This window comes from Rhyacophila brunnea, unplaced genomic scaffold (assembly GCF_057557595.1).
Source record: "Rhyacophila brunnea isolate RB1 unplaced genomic scaffold, BYU_Rbru_1.0 scaffold_6, whole genome shotgun sequence".
NCBI lineage: Eukaryota > Metazoa > Arthropoda > Insecta > Trichoptera > Rhyacophilidae > Rhyacophila > Rhyacophila brunnea.
Window position 1 is genome coordinate 47,821,413 of NW_028233276.1, and position 23,315 is coordinate 47,844,727.

A 23,315-nucleotide genomic window follows, 5' to 3' on the forward strand; every position below is an offset into this window, starting at 1 on the left:
TGTTCAAAGCATTTGTTTTCACGTTCCGAGAAATGAGTTCTCATGGAAGATATTTTCTGTTTCACAATTTCTAATAAAAAACCATTGCTCTATAAACATGTTGAGTTTAAAGTACTAACTGAAGTGTCCATTTACCATTTAATATTTTTAGTCAACTGATTGGATCATTTTCAAAAGACAAATACTTACTTACATAGATAAGATAATGTTCATTATGTAATTTAAGAATATCTGCCTTCCGTATCATATCATATCATAAAATGAAAAACGATTTCATTTACATGTTTTTGAAATTTCATTTAAGTATAAGTAGGTAGGTTGTAGACCACAATACTAGGATTAATAATGAGAAAAGTTACGAAAACAAATTCATTCAAACATTAAAATCATAATAATTTAGCATTCGATTTGAGTTTAATTCATTCTACAAGAATCAAATCAATTCTCAAATGTATTACACAATAATAATTAGAAAATAAATAGACTTATTATCCTGTACATACCAAAATCAGAATCTTCAAATAATGTCCTTTGTATTATAAATTTTATTTAATTTTTATTAACTGTTCTCTCTTGTGTTAATTAAAATTTTTCTTGTTTATACATATTATTTTGCTTCATTTGTTGTTTTATTTTAATCGAATTTTAGGATACTACATAATACATTTTATTGACAGATTACATTTATATTAAATTTATATTATGCCAAAAACTATTCTGTTTATTTATACTATATCCATCGCATATTGATATTGGTGAATAATATAAATAAAACAGTTGTAATATCCTAATTTAACAGAAAGAATTCAAAAATTGCTTGTCGAATATGGGATGCTCTCCGTTCAACTAATTTAATATCTTTCTGATGGAGATAAACTAGTGAAACGATCATAAAAGGTTTTTAATTTTAACAATTATTCTCCCTTGAAAAGTTAATTAATTCGTTGAGAATATTATACACAATTAAACCTGATTTTTTCATAAATACATACTGTTTACTGTTCATGTCAGGAGCAAATAACAAAAATTAAACAAAACACAAACTAAACAATATCAAACCAAACTTCCGTTTATAAAAATCATCACTCAATATCCCATGGTCAAACAAATGTTGTCGACCATACAAAATAATATAGGTAGGTGATAGGTTAACTGAAAATAATATAATAAAAGACCTGTTTATGCTTAGGCATATTAGTTCTCTGCCCGAGTAAAGACAGACAATTTTTGAGTCACTTCTATTCAACGAGGACTCGACGTAAGCTAAATGAAAATGTTTAAGAATAACAACAATTTATTTTTTTCAACATTTTTTATGATATTATTATAGCGTCGATGTCGGCATCCATGTCAGGTATGGAGAACTTGAGTAGATCGCTGGGGAAGAAGCCTCTCTCGGGAGGTAACTCGTCCGGTCAGAGATCCGGAGGGCGGGATCCTTCCATTCCCATAAGAGCCGTCAGCCCTCGGGTGAGGGAACAACCTTACGGCATGCACTCTGGACACGATTTAGACCTCTGGAACGGACAAAGTGTTAGTATTTGTAATGATTTGTTACTATATCGACTATATACATTAAGATTTGGATTATGGCTACTGTCATGTGAAGCGCCTACTTTCAAAACCCCCTCAAACGATTTTAGGTAGTTTTGAGAAAAATGAGAAAAACATCTATTAAATCTGTGAACTTTATGTATTTATTATTTAATTCGTACATTCTAAAGAGGATTTAGGCTTATCCATTTTAGGGGTTTTTAAAAAGCACACCCAACCAATTTAGTTTTGAAATTTACCCTAATTTTTGATCATACGTATTGACGGTTTTTGGCGTTTTTAAAGTTCAATCTTTTGCCATCATACAGGTAACAAAAATATACATCTAAATACATATTATCTAACTCAAAAATTTTCAAAAACCGTTTTAGGGGGATTTGAAACCAGGCGGTTCATCTCATATTATGAAACTAGCAAAAAAACACTAGCAGCTGAGATATTTGAAAGAGAATCCTGTGGGACGACGGGCTGCAACCGTGGCTGGAGTTGTCTTATGTCTAAAAAGACAAAAGATAAAAACTCTGAGACAGGGAATAATTAATAATAAGTGTTGTTTTCGGGCCCGTAATATGTTTTAGGTCAGGGCCTTTTCAAGTGTAATTCTGGTCCCGGCTATGATGTGTACCTAATAAATAAATAATTCAAAGAATATCATATTGGTATCATTTCTCGATTTCAGATGCAACAACTGATGGTGGAAGACAACTGGTCGACGATGCGGTCTCCTTCTCGACAGAGCAATCATCAACCGGTGAGAGCTGTCAGTCCGAGAGTCAGACGCTCCTCAGAGGTGGATGACAGAGTAAGATTTCATAATCGATTTCATGTCAACATCATAATCAAATCATCCAAAGATTTATTAATTATTTCTTTCATATCCCGTAGTCCACTATCTTAGATTCCACTTATCGTAGGTGTACCTAACCTAACCTAACAAATATATGGATCTAATTACAATTTTAATTTTAGAAAAAATCATCAGATAATTAATACACAATTACAATACATAATTGAAAATTAAAATCAATTACATTTAAAAAAACAAAAAATATACATAGAAGATGAATATAAGTACCTATTTTAAAAAAGCATCAACTACATTTTGGTAGCTACACAGTAATAATAATGTTTTCAATAATACAATTTTCATTTCAATTGCATTTTGAGAAGTATATTGTATGTATGAAAATAATAAAATTTTTCAACATTATAATTTCACCATAAGATTGGATCTAAGTCACTCCTGTAAATAAAATATTATTAACCAGTAGTTTCATTAACTATTGTACCGTCCCTGAGGTTTTAATCATAGACTAATTTTTAAACATACTTTTTAAATTGTAGAGAATGAATCCCTTTCCTTCAACCTGATATTATTTTATATATTATTTCGTTTTCTTATGGTATTTTTTGTTTGGTTTTTATTATTTTATGTTCTTTTGCTTTTCACTACGCCAGCCCAATGCACCTTTAGTGAGTCCACCGTCCCAAGACCCGACACTTGGGGTTCAGAACCTGTCGGCCGGAGAACTTCTCGGGAGAACTCACGAGGAGCTCGTTCTGTTGTTGATTCAACTGAGACGGAAACATTCGGCGACCGCCGTCGCTATTGAGCAGTGCTGTACGCAAATACATAGCGTCCAGGTCCCTATATTTTTTTTTTTTCATTTTTATTTTTGATTTAATTTAATTGTGTTGTCTTATTTTAACAGTAATTTATAATATTCTAAAGGATTTTTGAAATGCCACAATGTGTTTTTCCTTCTTCTTTCCTCGAAGTTTCGGGTTCATTGCAAAGGACATTCTCAAGAGACTGTAAGGTCTATGAATGTGATATTTTTTTTTATCTATTTTAGTTTGGTTCGAGCAGGGTTTAATTGAATTTTAAAAACCAACTAACACCATCTGTAAATGTGTATTCTAAGTTCAATGAAAATAAAAAAATACGTCTGACAAAGTGTATAGATATACCATCATAAATCGTCAGGTGTTCGAATTTGGAACTAAACTCAACACAGTATTATTGAACGATATGTCAAATGTTAGCAAGTGGCGCCCTCACTCAGCGGACAATTTATACTGATGGATGTATAGTGTGCACGCTTTATGTCGGGTCTCCAGAGTCTACCTCCACCCTTCATCACTGTATGTGGAAAAGAGATCTGTTTAGCTGAGAGCAAACATTATTCAGAGTAAAAAGGGGGAGTGCACTGTGTCAGTTGTGACGACCAGAAATATCAAATCTGATATTGGATTTTGCTGGAAGTGTTGGAAACTATAATGTTTTCAAACATAGCCCATCGTCCCTATCAATAGGGACTCAAGTACACTTCAATACATTATCTTTTGAGAATGGACCCTGCAATGAGCCAGAAACGTCAAGGAAAGAACACAGAACAGACGGTGACAACCCAAAAATCAATTAAGGTAGCAAACAACCACGAAAGTCTCAAAAATTGTATAATTTATAGCTTATAGTTTATAGCATACTTAAACTTGACAAACAGAACACTATTCCCATTGATGCAATCTGAAATTGAACACTTCCCTGCTATTGCCAGAACTTCCCTTAGCGTTCTTTAAGGTGTAGTCCAAATTTTACTTTATTTTATATAAAATCTCTTAGTGCAGTGTTTGTTAATTGGTATTCCATCCTTTTTGTACTCTTTCACATGTTCAATTGGGATGTGCCAGGGATGATTGTCTGATGACGTCACGAAAGCTGCTACCCTCACCCTTGCGACCATTATAATAATGTATCCCTACTCGGAACATAAAAACCGATTTCTCTATGATCTTGCCTGATAAACGTTGTAAAGTTACTCCTAATGAATACTCTTCGAATACAGAAGTTCTTTAAGGATTTAGTTTTTATTTGGAACAGACTTCATGCAGCGATATTATTACTAATACCAGTAGAATTTGTATGTGTCAAGCATTGAAGACCTTTACTATTTTTGATGTGCGCATTGCAGAGTCGCATCAGCACGGACGACTCTCCCGAGCACCGGCAAGAGAATGTGCAGCGGCTAGAGCAGCTGAGGCGGCACCTGGCCGATCTGGAGAGGCAGTATGAGAAGGGACGGCCCCTCGTGCACCTGGTGGACAACATGGTAAAGCTGGGGACGCTGTACCAGCGTGGTGGCTCCGTACCCGCCACCCTCGACCGCCTCGAGCACAACCAGAGGCAGAGGGAGAGGCTACTTCTCGAGCAGGCCATGGAGCAGAGAAGGTGTGTACCATATTCTATTTTTGTTGATTCAAAATCATGGTCTCGTGGTCACAATCAGTACACACTCAAAAAGGTATAAAAACATGTCAAGCGATAGAGAGAAAGTATCTACATAGTTAATGTTAATAATTACTAATGTGTGAAACTCTTGTTGATGTCATCGAGTTAAGTTAGTCATTGACAAACCTGGAAGAACCCGGAGACAGACCCAGATAACACGCAACACTATTGTTCTCAAAGAAGTAGTATTCCGAGTGGCTCTGTGATACATTCGCTCAAACGCGTCATTACATTAAAGAAAAATGTCAGTCAACCGATTCAGCGGGGGCCAAAAAGATTTTTGGCCTAAGTAACTAAAAATAAAAATCTAACAAACTCGTCGGTCAAGTTCTGATCGTCAGTCGAATGTAACAATCATACCACGTAGGTTTTACAATTAATGCTAGAGCACCATTATAATTTGACAAAAAAAAAAAAACTAAACAATTATTATAAATACTATTATAAAGCACCTGACATAAATATTAGAGTTAATGTCCAGGTTTCTGAGGCGTAGGTAAGTGTAGGATTCCTGAATGTCATTTAAAACGAGCTTTTGGTTAACTTAGACATTGTGGAACAACACAGAACTTAAAAAGTCTCGGTAGACCAAAGTGGCTATTTTTCATTGACCTGATTCTATTGTTAATTAACCTTATCACTGCCAGCCAATTTTTACTAGGTGGACACTTGTAGGCCAGCTATTTTTGGAATAAAAGAAACCCCTTAAAAAATATGAAATAGAAACGGAATGATAAATATTTGTGAAAACTTACCAAATCAACATAGTTTTTATCGTGAATAATTTTACACTAAAATCTTGAATATTGTCTAGAAAATATACATGAATAGTTAATTCAGAAGTTACGATGTTTACAAGAACCCGCGATTTAACTCGTCCATGGTACTGATCAGGATCATTGGCAATATTAATCTGTCAGTTCATAAGAAAACCGAAGCAGGTAAACTGAAACATAAAAGGACGAGATATGTTGTATTTGCAGGCTCGTTCTTTCGGTGCCGCTGATATTGATATCTGCATCCTGCTTCGCCTGCGAGTGTAATATATGCTATAAATGGCCTAGATATTTCCAATTAAATCTTTGCCCATCATCAATATCAGTCATTTTTACACTTTTAATAATTTTTACTTGATTTTTAAGAATTTCTTGTTTATACTTTGTAGATGGGTGGAGTCATCGGAGTGCTTACCCCGGGAGCAGGCGGAGCAGAAGCTGGAACAGCTGAGGGTTCTGGAGCGTCTGGTGGCAGGAGAGGCGGGTGCGGTGCGCGGGCTGCGGCGCGACCGCGACAACCTTCAACGGGCGCTGGGCGGCGCTCATCTGCAGCACGATCTGTCTCGAGTGCACGCCATGCTCGCCGTCAACTCCAAGGTCAGAATGGCTCCTTTAAATACTTGATCGTTGTGGAAAGAGCACATTCAAATACTTCATCTGTTGATTTTGGGCCAAACAATGTGAGCTTCATGTCTGTTAGAGCCCGATTAGTTGTACTATAAATAGACAATGGCATTATCATAGTTTATCAAGAGAAATCAATAGTATAAACAGACACATAGTGTTAACTATCAATTCATGGTGGAACTCCGTTGTAATATTTGGTTAAATATTTGTTTATTTAAATAAAACACAATTTTATAGTACTTATTCCACTTGAGGGTGAAACCGGTCCAAAATTTAATTAATAAAGTGGAATAAGTACTACTTATAAAATTGTGTTTTATTTAAATAAACATATAATTAATCAAATAATAGACACTCAGGTTAGGTATAAAAATGGTCACCCAAAAATCTCATTTTAGAGTTTATGTATTTAGATATGACATCATTCACATAATAATTATTCTTAAAGTCTATCAAAAAATACATAGCTACATATTCTATGTAATTTCACACAATATGACGTAATAGTCTATGGTAGCGCTTTTGTAGTGAACTGTAATTTGAAGATGCTGGTGGATTATGGATCTAGGGGGGGGGGGGGGTTTACACAGGATGCCAGACACTGACCTTTTTGTTGAGGGGTCTGGCGCGAGCTGGAGCTGGTTCAGTGTTCACACACTCACGCACTCGTAAACGGACAGTACACTTTTGATGGATGATATATGAGGTTGATGAATGATGATGATGAGTTCAAGATGGTTGATATAGACGCGAAGTTCACTCAAACCGTAACAAATTTATTGATAAACCGTCATAGATACATTTTGTATGAGTCACGCTGTAGTTAGCAACGGTAAAGCTATAACAAGCTTAGATAACCCGTAATTGCTCGTCGTCAGGTCTTGTGACAATATTAATTAGGATTCGAGGGTAGGTGGGAAGAAAGAATGACAACCACAATTGGCCCAACCAGTCTATAAATTTTAAAACCAGCAAAATGCTTAAAACTTATTGACTTACAGAAGCTGATAAATTAAAGGCATACCAACAAATGCCGATATGTATAATTTTATTTTGATTACATTTTATTACAACTAAGGATTTATTGCCTAGTAAAAATAGACGTATTATTGTAATTTGAAAATAATAATCGTGGAATAATATTAAATCCGATTATTTAAGCTCCAACCGCAAAACGCTGTTCACGGTAAATATTGAATTTTTGATAAATCGTAAATAGGTGTATAGGAAATTTGTAATAGCCATTTCTCCACAAATTGAGAAATATATTGAAAGATTTTAATGAAAGCACCTAATATAATAAATTAGTTTTGCTTGTCCTCTCATTTTCAATGAGTCGGTAGACAAATACAGGAGAGACCCGCTAGACATCTGACAGACTATGTTTGTTTTTTAGAAACTGGAACAGACGGTCGCTGGAAATGCGCGATTGGAACAGGAGCTCACAGTGCTCCGGCAGAAGCTTCAAGGTCAGCAGTATCAGCAGGTGGGCGGCTACGGAAACCAAAACATGTCCGCCAGTCACAGTCACCAGGACATCGGCCCCGATGGACGAACGGCCGCCGATACCACGGCTATGCTTGAAGATGGTGCGTATTTTTGTTCATCAATGGAATGGTTTGCTGTGATATAATCGTAATCTAATCAAGAAATCTGTTGCACTGATATGACCACATCTACTAAAATAAATGTAACATGCACTAATTTGTGTGATTTTATGAAATTTTGCTGCATGTCGTGATTGAAACTTATTTCTCTTCATTTTGATTAATAATAGTCTCTTCTTTCTTGTGTTTCCATGAACTTTTGTGATTGTCTTTTAATTTCTATAAAAACAAAATTTTTTGATTTAGTACTTATTCCTTTTTCAATTTTCAAATTGTCAAATTTTGATTTGAAGAAAATTTAAAGGTCTTCAAATGGAGAGGTGTTTATGTATTGTAATAAATTTATAGTTAGATTAGGTTAGGCTAGGTTCAGGTTTATTATTACATAAAGATTTTGTTTATGTACTATGAATTACAATGTACTATGTACTACACTTAGCCCATCCACATACAAATTTTATTCAATTGCAATTCATACGGTTTTGTGTATAATATAATGTCACAAAACACATGTAACTTAATGCACTCATGCACACTGAGTCGGCACCATTGTTAGTTGGAAAATAACCACTTGTTTTGCAACAAAATTGGAAGGATTGTCGCTTTCAGTTATAGTTCGACCGTTCTGTCAAAACATATCGAATTTTCTAGCATCAGTGTCATTTGGCTCTAGTTTACTATTAGCCACTAGTTTTCAAATGACACAGAACCCAAAAAATGCTAATGGTTAAAGGTAGGCAGGAAATTATGTATTATGTTTTATATCCTTCCAGTAATTGAAACAGTGCACTAGTAGGTATATTATGTATTTTTAATTAGCGGATGTACTCATATTTCCACCAATTTTACATTTATCTTAAGCACAAATACAAAGTCACTAATGTCGTTTTTCTTTTGATGAAATGATGTTAACACTCCCGTTACTGTTATGTCATCTTAGGTTACCTAGTCCATTAAACTGCAAATATTTCAGTTAAGATGCATTTCGTTATCTTCATATTTCGGCTATTCCTAGAATCATTAATGTTACTTACATCTAATTAAAATGATATTATTGTCAAAATACAGTAAATACATATAGTAATTGCTAAATATCCATCAGATTTCATTTATCCGTCATGATTTATAAATGCACATTGCATACAGAGCGTCACACTCCATTACGAATAAAAGATATAGATCTACTTGTATATGCGACAAAAAGAGACACTCTCGTTTGTGAGAAAGAGATATGAAAATAAGGCGTGAGATCAAAATGACTTTTAGGCTGTAAGAAAGTATAGAAATATTCATATGAATATACCTAATTAGGTTTTGTTGGATTTTTGATCATTTTATAGATGAAACGAATAGCAAATAATGATGATGAAACCTTATTAGACTTATTTATGTTGCCAAAACAGGCATTTCCATTTTACCTACTGTAACATTGCCAATCTCGTACGGTTACCCAAGGTGAAATCACCTGAGCGGACAGAATTTATTAGCATCGTAAAGGGAAGGTTGAATATTTTACAGTTTAGTTTTTTGGTGGATTGAATCGACTCTATGTGCACTGTTAGGAATAAAATTTTGTAGAATATCTTCGGATTAAGTTGGCGCCACGTCATATGTTTGTGTGCATGGTGCCTGAATATCGCATATCGTGTGAAGGTCCGTAAAGCGGTAGTGGTGAATTTCAGAAGTGCGGCGCGTACAGCATTTGGTGGGCGACCTGCAGAAGCAGCGGCAGGAGTTGAGTGCGGCCGTGCGCCACATCAGCGACAAGTCGCAAACCCTCGGCCTAGTGCCCCCCCCTCTGCCCCCACATCCTGCCCACTTGTATCAACAACAGTCGCTCAACTCTTCCAGTGTCGATTTGAACAGTTAGTCTCATCTCTTGACTCGCTTCAGTAGAACGTTCGCTTCATAACAATCGCTAAAGACGGATTGTGGAATTACGTAGAACTAGTTGGCCAATTTGTGTAGAATACAATTACTCAATTACTCATGGATCATTCATCATCATGATAACGTAATAATACAATTTATATATGAATTAATGACTAATTTTAGGATTTGGTTCACTAATTTTATTAAGCCTATAATTTTCTGGAGATTTGCGTTGTACATAAGAAATTGAATAAATAATTAAAACACATTTCTGTAATTTATAATTTAGTAAATAATATGTAGTATTTTGCTCAAAGATCCATTCTTCCATCTATTCTATCATATAATAATATTGTATAACAATAAATAATTGATGTCGAATGAATTGGTGTTTTCATACAAAATCATCCATATTCAGTACAGTACCGGTCAGTGGCGAAGGGTGGAGGCAGGCTGTTAAGATTCACCATAAATAGTGTACACTAAACTTTGTCGGTCATACATATTTGTTTTTATTGAAATAAGACTACAATTTACAGATGGTGTTGCTTAGTTTTTAAATTCAAATAAACCCTGTGAAACCAAGCCATAATAGATAATAGTCAAAAAATACTCGTCTATCTATATAATATCTAAAATTATGCAATTAAATCATACATAACTTTGGATATTTTATAAATAGAATGATATTTTTTATATATTATAGTTTGGTTTAGGCAGGGCTTCGTGAATTTTAAAAATTAACCGACAATATGTGTAGTATGACATTCTTAATCCATCAAAAACAAATAAGTATGAATAAAAAAGTGTGCACAATTTTGGTGTATCGCCCAAAATATACCAAAACTATTATGGTTTGGTTTAGGCAGGGTTTAATTAATTTTTAAAAACTAACCAATAACATTTCGTTACCTTACTTTGAAAAGGTTCTAATTGCACTTGACCATGTTTTGAGCTATGAGTGTTTGAAATTTGGAATGGTCATATTTTCAATATAAAAAGACATGTAGATAAAACTCTGGCATACTGCTTATTCCCATATTTAACAATAGATGACTCTGAAATGAACGTATATGATAGAATATGGCTAATGGAACCTTTTCACACTAAAAAGTCATTTTAGGCCAAAATGTCAGTTAGAACCTTTTCATAGTAAGGTAAGGATTTGTCAAATTGTAGTCTTAGTTCAATAAAAACAAATACGTATGACTAACAAAGTTTAATGTGCTCTATCTATGGCGGATCTTAACAGCCTACCTCCACCCTTCGCTAACGGTACCAGTACTTACTCAGTCTGTCGCAAAGATGAAAATGCATCTCTATCTTGTTTTATACAGGATCATTAGGTGATTTGAACCCACCTTAAGTATGTTTTTATTATTATTATCAAGCACACTCATTTATTGTAGATTTTGCTAGTTAATCAAAAATGATAAAATTTTATTTTAAAAAGCATACCTAAAATTCTATAACGTGCATGGATTTACTGCTGGAAGTAAGTATTATCGTGACCATAACAATAAAATGCAGGTGTAAACATGTATCATCGTGCAAGTTGCAAGTCTGTATGCATGGATCAAAAAAGTTCTGCGGTTTCTGAACTTCCATGCGATAGTTGCAACTTGCACGATATCTGCGCGTGGTAATAGAATGATAGTGGTGAACCTGCACGCAACAACAACCGATGCGTCTCACTGACTAAAAATGAGATTGGTGCGATACTTAACAGTAGTTATTATAATGGTAGTAAATCCGTGCATGTGTCTAAGCGCTTTGAATCTATGTGAAAAGACCCATACTAGTGAAAGCTCACTATTGAATTGCATTGTTTGTTCTTATTCAAGTAGACTATATCACCACTTAAACACATAAATGACACATAATGTGATAAACTATAAAACTATAAAACCTCATTGTTTAAAAATATATTAAATAATTAATACAGGTGAAAAACCTTAGGTATTGATTTGTATTATTTGGCCTTTTTTAGTAACTGAGCCGCCCTCGTATCTTCCAGTGTTCCTAAGAAGGTTATAGTGCCGTTTTTGGGAAACACTGGCGTATAGTAACAATGTATGTACCTCATACCCCGTTTACACGTGCATGGATTTACTGTTAACAGTAAGAAAATGTATGGGTAAATCCTGCAGTTGGCAAGATTGCATGCATGAATCAAAAAAGTTTGGAATTGCTTCTGACAGTAGGATTTTTTCAATCTGCGCCTGCGCAGTAGAACGATAGTGGCGAACCTGCCGGCAAAAATACGAACTATGAACGAATTTTCAGTTTGACCGATTTTCACTACCTGTCAAATAGTATGAATTAGTACCATAAAATGACAACATCGCGTCTCGCTCACTCTTAAAGAATGAGATTGGAGAAACAGTCAGCACGTTTACATGTAAACAGTTATTGTCATGATAGTTTAAAATACGCACTATTGCTGCCAGTAAATCCATGCACGTGTACAGGGGCCTTATGTTGTAACTTGTGACATGAAGTCACCCGGCGACATGACGTCATATGACATCATTGTGACGTACTACCGGAGTGAGTCAATAGTCTTCGAGAAATTAACGCTACTCTAATACTGGCGTTATTCATTGTCCCCATACACAAATAGGTGTTTCAGCATAATAAAATCTATGGTGAGCCGTGTGCATTGGGCGGCTCGCCTCGATTTGTGTATTGAGCATACGTCACAATTACGTCATGTCGTCGGGTGACTTCATGTCACAAGTTACAACATAGGGCTGCAGGTGCTATACTTATATATTACCTTCTATTTGGCAATATAGGCAGGTACTCAAACAAATGAGACCATCATTTCCATTATATAATAATATTATAAATGGGTAATTAAATAAATATTGTTTTTTATGCATATTATAATTTATTAACGTAAGTGAAGTTGGTGTTCACAATTAATTAACTGCATGTAGTATGCTTATGTAAAACATTTATCTTTGACATACATTCTTCTCTGCTAATTACAGTAATTTCCAGATTATTATAGTTATGTATGTACATGTTTTTCTATAAGGACTTACCATAAAGCTGTAAATATGATTTTGTTATACCCATAGTATTTTTAACAATATATTGTATTTGTATAACATAATAAAAAGTAAACGTAAGTAATATATTGTGATGTTATTAATTAACAAATTTCACTATACTAAGAATAAGCTAGGATTACGCCATATAATGGATATGGATGGTTTCACACAAGAGTATTTATTTGTTTCAGATCCAAAGAAATCCCGCCTTCACTCTGGCTGGCAGGAAACCGATCTGGACTCCGGATCTTTGGTGGATCATGGCGGAAACGGAAGCATGGTGGGGATGGCGCCGCTTTACATCGACACGGCGGTCAACGACAGCAACGGAGGCGGCAACCATTCTCCGCTGGCTAGCGATGAGACGGGACAGAATGGTGGCTTCGGTTAGTATTCAATTTAGTTGTGCGTTGAGTTCTCTGTTCATTACTACTTGATTATTTTGCAATTATTTTGTCATCTACATAATAATGTCAATAGGTTATAAATGAATCCAACGTACAGTAAATCCCTTTAATTTGAAATCGACGGGACCGAAAATCTATAACTTACAATTTTACAACATTGTTTCCGTTTTTGATACAATTTCTTTCAGATTATTATCAGTGTTGACTATTATGTTTCTTTCATGGAATTAGTAGAATTTCGCTATATCTATAGGTATCTAAATAGATTTTATGAATTTTAGCGAATATTTTAATTTATGGCGAATTTCAAATTAACGTTGTTCATTAACGAAGTTTTATCGTAGAATGTTAAAAAAACACTTCTATACATGACGGAGCCTAAATTATATGAAAGTGTCACTGGAAAAATAGATTCATTTGTAGCAGACTTTACACTAGGTACATATCATCGCTCCAAAAGCAAAAGGGCACTTGTGACATGATGGTTTTGAGTTATGAATGTAGTTTTGTTTGTATTTTTTCTCTGTACATTATAGGCAAAATGGCATTTGTCGAGCTAAACCCATGATAATAATGTAATAATTTTCAATTTTGCACAGGTAACCTAACTAATGTCGAGAAGCAAGAGATTAAAACCGTCCGCATCGTCAAAAGGGAAAGTGAACGGCGTCAGAGAGATCGGGAACGATCCTCGCAGCCCGGAAACCCCGACTGGCCGACACAGCATCCCGTCAAAGCCCTGGACCAGCTTGCGGAGGAGGAGACCATTCTGTCATATCAGCAGAGCCGGGGAACGTCGTCCCTGCCTCGTGGGTTTCAAACCAATCCGCCGCAGTACTCTTCGTACAATTCTGCATATCAACCGGAGAACGTTCACTCCAATTCGAGAACGTACAGCTCCTATCAGAAGGATAATAATCAGCTCAATTCTGCCTTATATCAGCCGAGATCGCACGCTAACCCACCGAATACTCTCTCATTGACGAATGTTAATATTCCTTTCGATAACATGTCAATTTCGAGCGCTAATTCAAGCAACAAGTTCGTGTCGAGTCCATCCCTGGTGAACAATAATGATTACTTGAACAATCATCATGACGCTTTGCAGATTTCGAGCAGCAGGTATGGAAGTTACCAATCCAGTAATCAGATATTACCTTTGCCCACCGCAAATAGCTATAGCATGCCCAAGCATGGTATGTCGCAGTCCGTTCCGTTCTTAGATAGTCCTGTGGAAGTACACCGGCCTTTGATGAACGGCCCCGTGAGTCCGGGACTCTCCAAGAATGGCAGCATCGGCAGTCTCACTAAGGTGAATGCGGAGCTGTCCCCCGTGTTTACGAGCGAAGCCGCCCGACAGATCATCATCGAAATGGCCGGAGAGAAGAATGGAGTCATCAAGAGCAACGGGTCACAGCACAGGAGGCAGGTGCCCAAGGAGAAGAGGAGACATTACACGGCGCCGCATCATTTGACCGCCAAAGCCTTAGATCCGTCTTCACCGGAGAATGACATCTTCTATGAAGAGGTTTGTACGATTCCTATTAAAGTTACTGTACAATGTTTTGCATGAGACCTAGAATTATATTATATGAAAAGATTGGGTGATCCCGACTTCAGGGTTTGAAAAAAACTTTCTCTACTAGCAGGAGCATAAACATATTAAAATGAGGCTGACTAGTAGGTATTAAATTAATTGGTAGGCATTTCACATTGCAAATTCAATGGTAGCAAACTTCACCCTATTATCGATCATATCTGTCAAAAACTGTAAGCATTTAAAGATTTTAGGATACATTCAAACAGTCGATTTTATCAGTGGGTAGCTGTTGCCAAGATAAATCCTGAAACTTGCATTTGGTATGAATGGTCGTTATTATTATATGAACACTACCTATCGCCCCCGTCTATGTGGCGTCTTATAGTTGGCAATAGTTACAAACTGCATACGCCACAGTGGTGTCTTAAGACGCATACAATTTTGCTATTCAAAATAATTTCAAATGTGCATTAATGCTATCATTTTGCCCGCCCGGCTTGATGTTTGAATTTTCAACAATGTTTAAACGTGTAATTAATTATGTCTAAAATTAATGTGGCACATATTATTCCTGTGAAAGTTGTTTCATTGCTGTATCTAATTTTGACATGGATTCATTTTATATGTTCAGAAATGGTGGCGAGCGAGAGACGACGTGGACATGGAACGCGTTCTCCGAGCGAGCACTCGCGGTCCTCCGCCTTTGGTGGCGCCCCCTGACGTCGTCCGCTCCACCCTTCCTACCAATGCCACCGCCGATCATTACTCTGAACAGACCATCGATCGCCTGCTGGCTGCACCTAATAAGATCCTCATCCCGGAGCGATATATTCCTGAACAGGTCAGTGGAAGTGATTTATTTTCGCTAATAATTCATGTTAATTATAACTCGACTTAATACTTATAGGTATTTTAACAATTTTACACATGAAGTTGGTTCTTCATCAGCTATTATTTACAAGTATTTGTCTGATTGCACAGCTTCCAGAATTATCTCCCGAGGAACAGAAGAAGAGGCTGGAGAAAGTGGAGTCCATAAAGAAGATGCTCTCCAGCACGACTCCATCCAGTGATCCCAGCAAGGTATTTTTTTCAATCTATTTAAATTGTCAAACTTTGAAGATCTTAACCTAGGTCTGAGACTGCGTATGGTACGTTGTTATGTGCTCTCAATTCTTTTCTATGGTATGGAAGTATGGACGCTAAACCAAGAGATGTCACGGAGACTTGAAGCTTTCGAGATGTGGCTGTATAGACGCATCCTCAATATTCCTTGGAGTGACCGGGTGACAAATGTTGAAGTTCTCAATCGAATGGGGAAGGCCTGAGAAGTTCTACGTAGTATCAAAACCAGGAAACTACAATACCTCAGCCACATTATGAGAGGACAAAAATACAGCATTCCCCAACTTGTCATTCAAGGAAAGATCAATGGGAAGCGTAGCAGAGGACGGCGCCGCATTTCGTGGCTTAAGAACCTCCGTGATTGGTACGAGTGCAGCTCCACCGAACTATTCCGGGTTGCAGACGACAAAGATAAGATCGCCTTGGTGGTGGCCGACCTCCGCTAGGGGATGGCACAATAAGAAGAAGAATGAGATGGCGGCACCCATATTAATTGATTATCTTAATCTATTAATTGACTACCCAGATTCTAAATGAAAATTAATTGTGATTGAATTATTGACTCTACACATATCCTGTCTATTCAAACATGTGAATTGCCTGTTGTGAAGAAATAAGAAATATGTTTTTTAAAATACACTAAAAATATTCCATTCTTCTGAAATTTTCAGTTTACAAGTCAGAATGAATTGTTACCCTGTTTACACATGCATGGATTTACTGTGGACAGTAAGTATTATCGCGGCCATAAGAAGAAAACGTATTATCGTGCAGTTGGCAAGATTGCATGCATGAATCAAAAAAGTTTGGAAGCTTCTGAATTTTCTTGTTATAGTAGGGATTTTTTGATCTCCACCTGCACAGTAGAACGATAGTGGCAAACCTGCTGGCGAAAAAACGAACTACGAATGAATTTTCAGGTTGACCGATTTTTACTAGCTGTCAAATAGTACAAAATAGTACCATACAATGACAACATCGCGTCTTACTCACTCTTGAAGAATGAATTGGAGAGACAGTCAGCACTTTTACGTGTAAACAGTTATTGTCACGATAGTTTAAAATACTCACTATTGCTGCCAGTAAATCTATGCACAACGTGTACAGGCGCTATTAATATCTAATATACACTGTACACCACTCGCGGTGGCTCAGTCGGTCTCCGAGGTGGTTTGATCCCGCGGCTGGGTAAAAAAATACATGATGTTTTTCAATGCTCCAGTTCAAAGACCCGATCGGTTTTTACTTTTGATACAGTACGTGGATAAAACAGTGACTCACTCAGTGTCCAGGTGTGAAAGGCGTGTATTTTATAATTTTTGTTTATGTACTATATAATATTATGTATGTTCAACAGGAAGTCTTCGCCACTGTTAGTAACATGATGAAAGACAAACGGTCCACTCATTTCCGACTCATTGTGCATCCATGAGTATACGGTTAAACTACATAATTATACGTAACGCTATGTTTATATTTTGTTTCCAGAGTCCTGACGGTGAAGATAAGCGACAGAGAGAACATTTACTCCAACTAAATCAGATCTTGGCCAAACAAGTCATGGAAATGAGCAAGATCGTAGCCGGTAAGAACAATGCACAATTCATTGCATGTCATGGTATTGTTTTTCAATCAGGTATCAAAAGTAACTATAGACCTTTTTATACAATTTTATGAGTATTAATCCCATTTGGTACCTTCTAAAGCTCATTATGAAACTGCTCGTAAAGCGTTCACACCTTTTTTGAAGCGCTTATAATTTTAATATTTTTTTTAAACTGTCATTATTTATAAATCATATCTATTACTTGTATTTTCAGTCATTCATTAAACGTATGTCATTTTTATCCTCATCATAAATTAAGTAATTGATTTTCTATCAAAAAATTTAGATGCTCTGAAAGTGTTTTTAAAATTATTAAGGGGTATTGGACAACAGCTTCGCTGGCATCCATTATACGATCGTTGCAAGATTTAATAAAAAAATGGCATTGTTACAATGCAATATATTTTTAAATTTAACAAACTGATATTCAAAGAATGAAATGATCGCACATTAGAATTGTCATCATTCGCACTGATATGTTTCACCCTTGTTCTAACTCATTCACAGTTACACTAAATCTGTCATCAATCATCCACGACACATCTCATTATTGGTTTACTGACACTTTACAGACTCCAAACTAATTGCTAAACTATTATAATCAAGCTGTAAGCTGACATATAATTTGAGAATATACCTAGTTCTAGTATCGTCCGCAGCTGTACACATTTAATTTTTATCATTATGTATTTGCTTACAGCAAGCTAAAATTCCCTTTTTTAAGGTTTACGCTTTCACTAAACCATCCGTTGAGTTCTCATAGTAAAAATGCATGTTTTTTGAAAGTTTTAAGTGTTTTGGTAATTCCTGTGTTTTCTACTTTTGATTTGTTGTGAATTTTACAGCCATAACATTTTACCTTCATTGTGTAGTTTACAAAGTCAAAAATGCAAAGACAATAAACATGGTCTATGAACAATTTTTATATCACACATCCATATTATTATGATAACATTATGCCATTATAAGTCCACAATTTATTTAAAAATATAATCAAAGTTAGCTAAAAGCTTTATTTTATGTAATGTATTAGAAATAATCAATAGATAGTTTTCAATGTGATAAATTGTGGATTTATATTCAAAACATAATCATTCTCATCTTCTTTTAAATTTTTGTTTTGAATTTTTTATGCATTGTAAATTAAGATTAAATTTTATAATGATATCATTTCAAATGAACATTTCTTTATGCCAGCCGGGTAAACTGGGTTGATTATTGTATACATGATATGAATACGTGTATTAATTAAGGCGCTAAGTACCAAAAAAATAAAAACTGACATTTTTATAGAAAAATGTTCTACGTATCAATGCCAATAACGTCAACTGTGGTCTAAGTGGATCAAGCAAGGCAAAAAAATACAACAAAATATTTAAATATGGCGACGTTGTAAGTCCGTTGGCGTCTTTTATTTATAATGGTGTAAGTACCACTGCAGTGGTCAAAGGCATTCAATATAAAATGGCTGTCGATGGTGTGTTGACACTCGCGAGTTCTTAATTCCTAAAATTATGGAAGCTGCCGAGATTGCTTCACACTATGAAACAACATTTTTCAAAATATCTGCTTCATGGAATTTTACTGCAATGACTCACTATTTTGTAACCACAGGCAATACTACTTTTTGGTACTTAGCGCCTTATTTAATACACATATTCATATAATGAACCAAATTATAAATTTAGGATTTATAAAACCTGCCTAAACTTTTTATCGCTTTTACTACGAGAGATGGAATATTAATTTATAACTGCGGTTATTATCTAAACTCGGCAATACTAGACTTATATTAGGACACTTTTGTACTTTGTGGTTATCATTTTTTAAATCAACCTGAAACCCGGAGGTTGGGATTTTATTTAAGAACAATGCATAATTATTTCAAAACATACTATCACCAACTCTAATTTATTCGGGTAGTGACCCTTTTAAAATTGACCAGTGCATGAGAACCTTTTGCTTTTATGTGTTTCGTGTTGTTTTAATTTCTCCTCAAACAGGTACGGGACCGGAAGCCGGCCGGCAGCCGCCGTCGCCCGACTCTGTCGACAGCCAAAAATCCTAAAAAAATGTTTGCCACCCGATCCGTTGTTAAGTTACCACCTATAACCAAAGCACAACTGCAAACCCATTTAGCAATAACTACTAATGCTCGGTTATGTTGTGAGAGCCGCTTGACCCAACCAAAAGTGAGTATTTTTTAAATTCATTTAAATCACAGTAGAGATAGAAATCGCAGAATTGGTCCCGGTGTAACTGTGCTTGTGATCATATTGTATATTTGAAGGCGTCCCCCGAAAAAGGGTCTATATGCAAAAACAAAATTGTTCAGGAGAAGAAAAAACGTTTTATTTGATCATGCGGACTATTGGAGTATATCTGTGATAATAATTATGTTTATAAAAGCACTCTTTATCATTGTTATTTTTTTTTTTTTTTTTTGGATAATAAAATAATAATATAGACCCCTCTTCTACGGTAAGCATTTTAGTATTGCTAATATCTCCAAAACTGTGGCCGATACAATAATAAAACTTTCCAATAACGTGAACAATGCTATATAGACCCGTTTTAGTCAATAAAATCACTTTTTGACATGATGTATTATATAGACCCCTTTTCGGGGGACGCCTTCATTTGTCATCTGTCAATTTCGCTAGAAATAGAAATACAGTATTGTCACACCGATATGATTACAAACTGGACAAATTGTGTGATTTAAACTCTAATGATATTGATTAGATTTGATTTCATCGATGTGAGCTTGCTATTCCGTCCCATCCCCACACAATGTTTTAACCCCTTTGCATACACAAATATTGCATCATAAATGCATGATCCATTTTAAGTTAGTCATGTCTTTCTTTATTCTGATTTGATGCTTTTATTATTTGCCATAGTACATAATATAATATGATACATAAAGCTATGTAATTTTGTATCTGAAATCATAAAGAGAACAATTAAATTTAATAATTAATTTTAATAAAGACATAAAAAATTGTCAAAATAGTGATGTTAATATTATTGTTGGCATCTAGACTACAGTAACACCGCCATGGCCCCAACATCCTAAAACGGCCCCCCCGGCGAGGATCTTTGGCGGGCCCCCCTACCTATCGCTAAGTTTAATGGCATGTGTGACGCACAACAGAAGCGTTTTCAAAATTGTGTTAGAGGTAAAAGTAAGGGCCTTCGGTTTATTTTTAGGGATTTTTATAGTTTTAATACATCTACTTGAATTATGTAGTTGTCGAGTATCAACACAAAACAATAAAAATGGATCTAACGACCTCATTTTTTAAACATGTAAAATTCTCTCTTGTGAAATAGCGCCGCGATGAAATAGCGACTTTTTTTACCTACTATTAGAGCAAATTTGTGATGGGTGTTTATCTTAAATATCTGATTGACCCGTCACGCCGGGCCCCCCTGAGCCCGGGCCGCTAGGCTAGAGCCCTGTTAGCCCCCCCCCTTGTGGGGGCCATGAACACCGCAGATACTATTTCTTCCCGTGTGAAAGAAGTAGATAATTGCCTATAGCCGTTATCATTGACAGTGTTTACACCGTTCCTGTCACTTGGAGTCTATCAAATTTCAACTGTCAAACCTTGTTCTCGATGTGGCACACAACTACAAAAATTATGTCAAAGGAATTATGGATTATAATAATTATTATGTATTTTGAAATGAATTTATCTTATTGATTTATGAATGAATTTATCTCATTAAACAAAAATATCTCGATTCATTAGAATAGTCAAGAAATATACGTAGGTACTAAAAGTGAATCATTTTGGCAAATTGACACATATTGATATTCTGTTTATGTAGTCGGTTTAACATTTGGTTGTATTTTTCTAATGTGTTGTTAAATTGACAGTGAAAGCTCTGCAAACAGCGCCAACGGACGGTGACGACAGCTGTGATTCTGCAGACCTCTCGCCTGATGTGGAGTTGCCGCTCTACCAGCAGAGAGACAACTTCTTCACTTGAAATATTCACCGAAAGAACTTTTATAACATCCCTTCACAGCCAGTATACATTATTTCATCGATTAAATAATAAGATACCCGTGGATGAACGGTACAACTAGAATTTACTAGTTTTTTTTCACAGTAAATTATCAAAAAATACAATATATTATTATGATGTAAAATGTACAATGTAAAAAAAAATTACATACTATAAATAATGCAGGCCATTAGTGAAAATATGTAACCATTTAAATACCGACAAGTTTTCTTGACACTCGTTCATATTAAATTGAACGTAATAAAACATACTGTTAAGTCGCAATATACTCAATATTGTATGTTATTTAAAAAATTTGTTTACTTAATTTTTGTGATTTGTAAATTTTTCTCTACGGTTAAGTATTTATTGTACCTGTCTATTTTATAAGTGGTGCACCCTATATTACCGTTCACTCGAAGGCGAGTATTATTCACTACTGCAGCAGCTTTATATTACGGAAAGACGTTCTGGCTAAATTTGGCCACCGATTTTCCATAAATTCACTACGGATATAAGTATTCATCGTCTATAAATTCTTAGACATTTTAATTAAGCGTTTGCTGACTTATTTATTTTGACCGCTTCGAGAGATTCTCGTAATATTTTACAATAATCAACATTGTAAAAACACGTGGACATATCAAGCTCGTTACTGATCCGTAATGAGTCAGATGTTATATTCGATATCCACTGTTAGAGTGTAGTGATTAGTCGATATCAGTGCATACATTGTTGACAATGTTATCGGAGCACTTCTCATAATCATGATATATGTTATATGTAAATCAAAATTAAGCTTTTCGTGTCTCATACAAATATTATATGTATCGGAATAATAGTCGTCATGACTTACTCCAAAATTGTTAATCTAGAATAATTAATATTGAAGCAAATTATCGATCTCGTAAATAAATTTTAAATGACTTATTATTATAATCATCAAAGTGTAGAAAATTACTTAATCATTTTTAACGAAGGCAATTATTGACACTCGATTTACCTTCGATTGGATGTTTTGTGTGGTAGTATTGAAAATTTTTACAAAATTGTTTACTAAATCTAGTACTAGCTTTGATGTTTAATCGACACACAACATACGGTCAATTAGAGACTGCAATATGAATGTATCATTAAATAATAATATACACGTTTGTGAACTACATAATAAGCATAATAATAAATACATAAGATATAGGTAGGACCGTTGTGAATGCTCACTTAACTCAAACACTCTACTTAAGTGCATAATGTAATGGTAGCATTCAAATTTATATGATCGCACACACACTATTTAAAACTATTTACATATATAAATTATTATGCATGAAAAACGACTTACATTAATAAAATATTAAGACCTAGACATTTTAAAAGTTGTATTCACGGCTTAAATTGAACTATACCTATAATAAATATTATATCGGTGGAGTAGAAGCTGAGTATGTAGAAATTAATCGTTGAGTATACAATTATCTTTTGTCGTAACGTAATGCGATTTGTTAAATTATTGTGGTCTCAAAATGATAATAATTGTCAATGCTATTAACAAACCTGTCAATGTAACTGTCAATTCAGATTGAACGGTTTAAAGTTTTTCTGTCAAAAAATATTATATCGTAGGGTTGGTAGTTCTTCCGAACCAATAGACAATAGCTTAGTGATTCTGATCAATTACGTATTTAAATAAAATAAAATTATATGAAGTCCTCTTTAGTACTTTTGTATTGACCCATCGGTATAGTGTTAATGATTTTGTCATGATGATGTTTATATACAAAGCTGTATCATTTCAGTAAATTATGTTATAAATTATAGGTTGAAAGCACAACA

At 35.0% G+C, this 23,315-nt stretch overlaps 1 protein-coding gene across 1 annotated transcript in view; it reads left to right on the forward strand.

The window, feature by feature from the left end:
• kmr (pleckstrin homology domain-containing family A member kramer) overlaps positions 1-21,637 on the forward strand; it is a 143,246-nt gene extending 121,609 nt beyond the window's left edge. Inside the window, exons 11-23 of the mRNA XM_085957084.1 lie at positions 1,331-1,533; positions 2,234-2,356; positions 3,013-3,198; positions 4,530-4,786; positions 6,012-6,219; positions 7,646-7,838; positions 12,979-13,173; positions 13,794-14,722; positions 15,366-15,575; positions 15,716-15,817; positions 17,348-17,444; positions 19,469-19,657; positions 21,352-21,637. Of these exons, the coding sequence (XP_085813210.1) occupies positions 1,331-1,533; positions 2,234-2,356; positions 3,013-3,198; positions 4,530-4,786; positions 6,012-6,219; positions 7,646-7,838; positions 12,979-13,173; positions 13,794-14,722; positions 15,366-15,575; positions 15,716-15,817; positions 17,348-17,444; positions 19,469-19,533 (2,768 nt within the window). The 3' untranslated portion in view covers positions 19,534-19,657; positions 21,352-21,637. The remainder of the gene's footprint in view (positions 1-1,330; positions 1,534-2,233; positions 2,357-3,012; positions 3,199-4,529; positions 4,787-6,011; positions 6,220-7,645; positions 7,839-12,978; positions 13,174-13,793; positions 14,723-15,365; positions 15,576-15,715; positions 15,818-17,347; positions 17,445-19,468; positions 19,658-21,351) is intronic.
• The last annotated feature ends 1,678 nt before the right edge of the window (positions 21,638-23,315 follow it).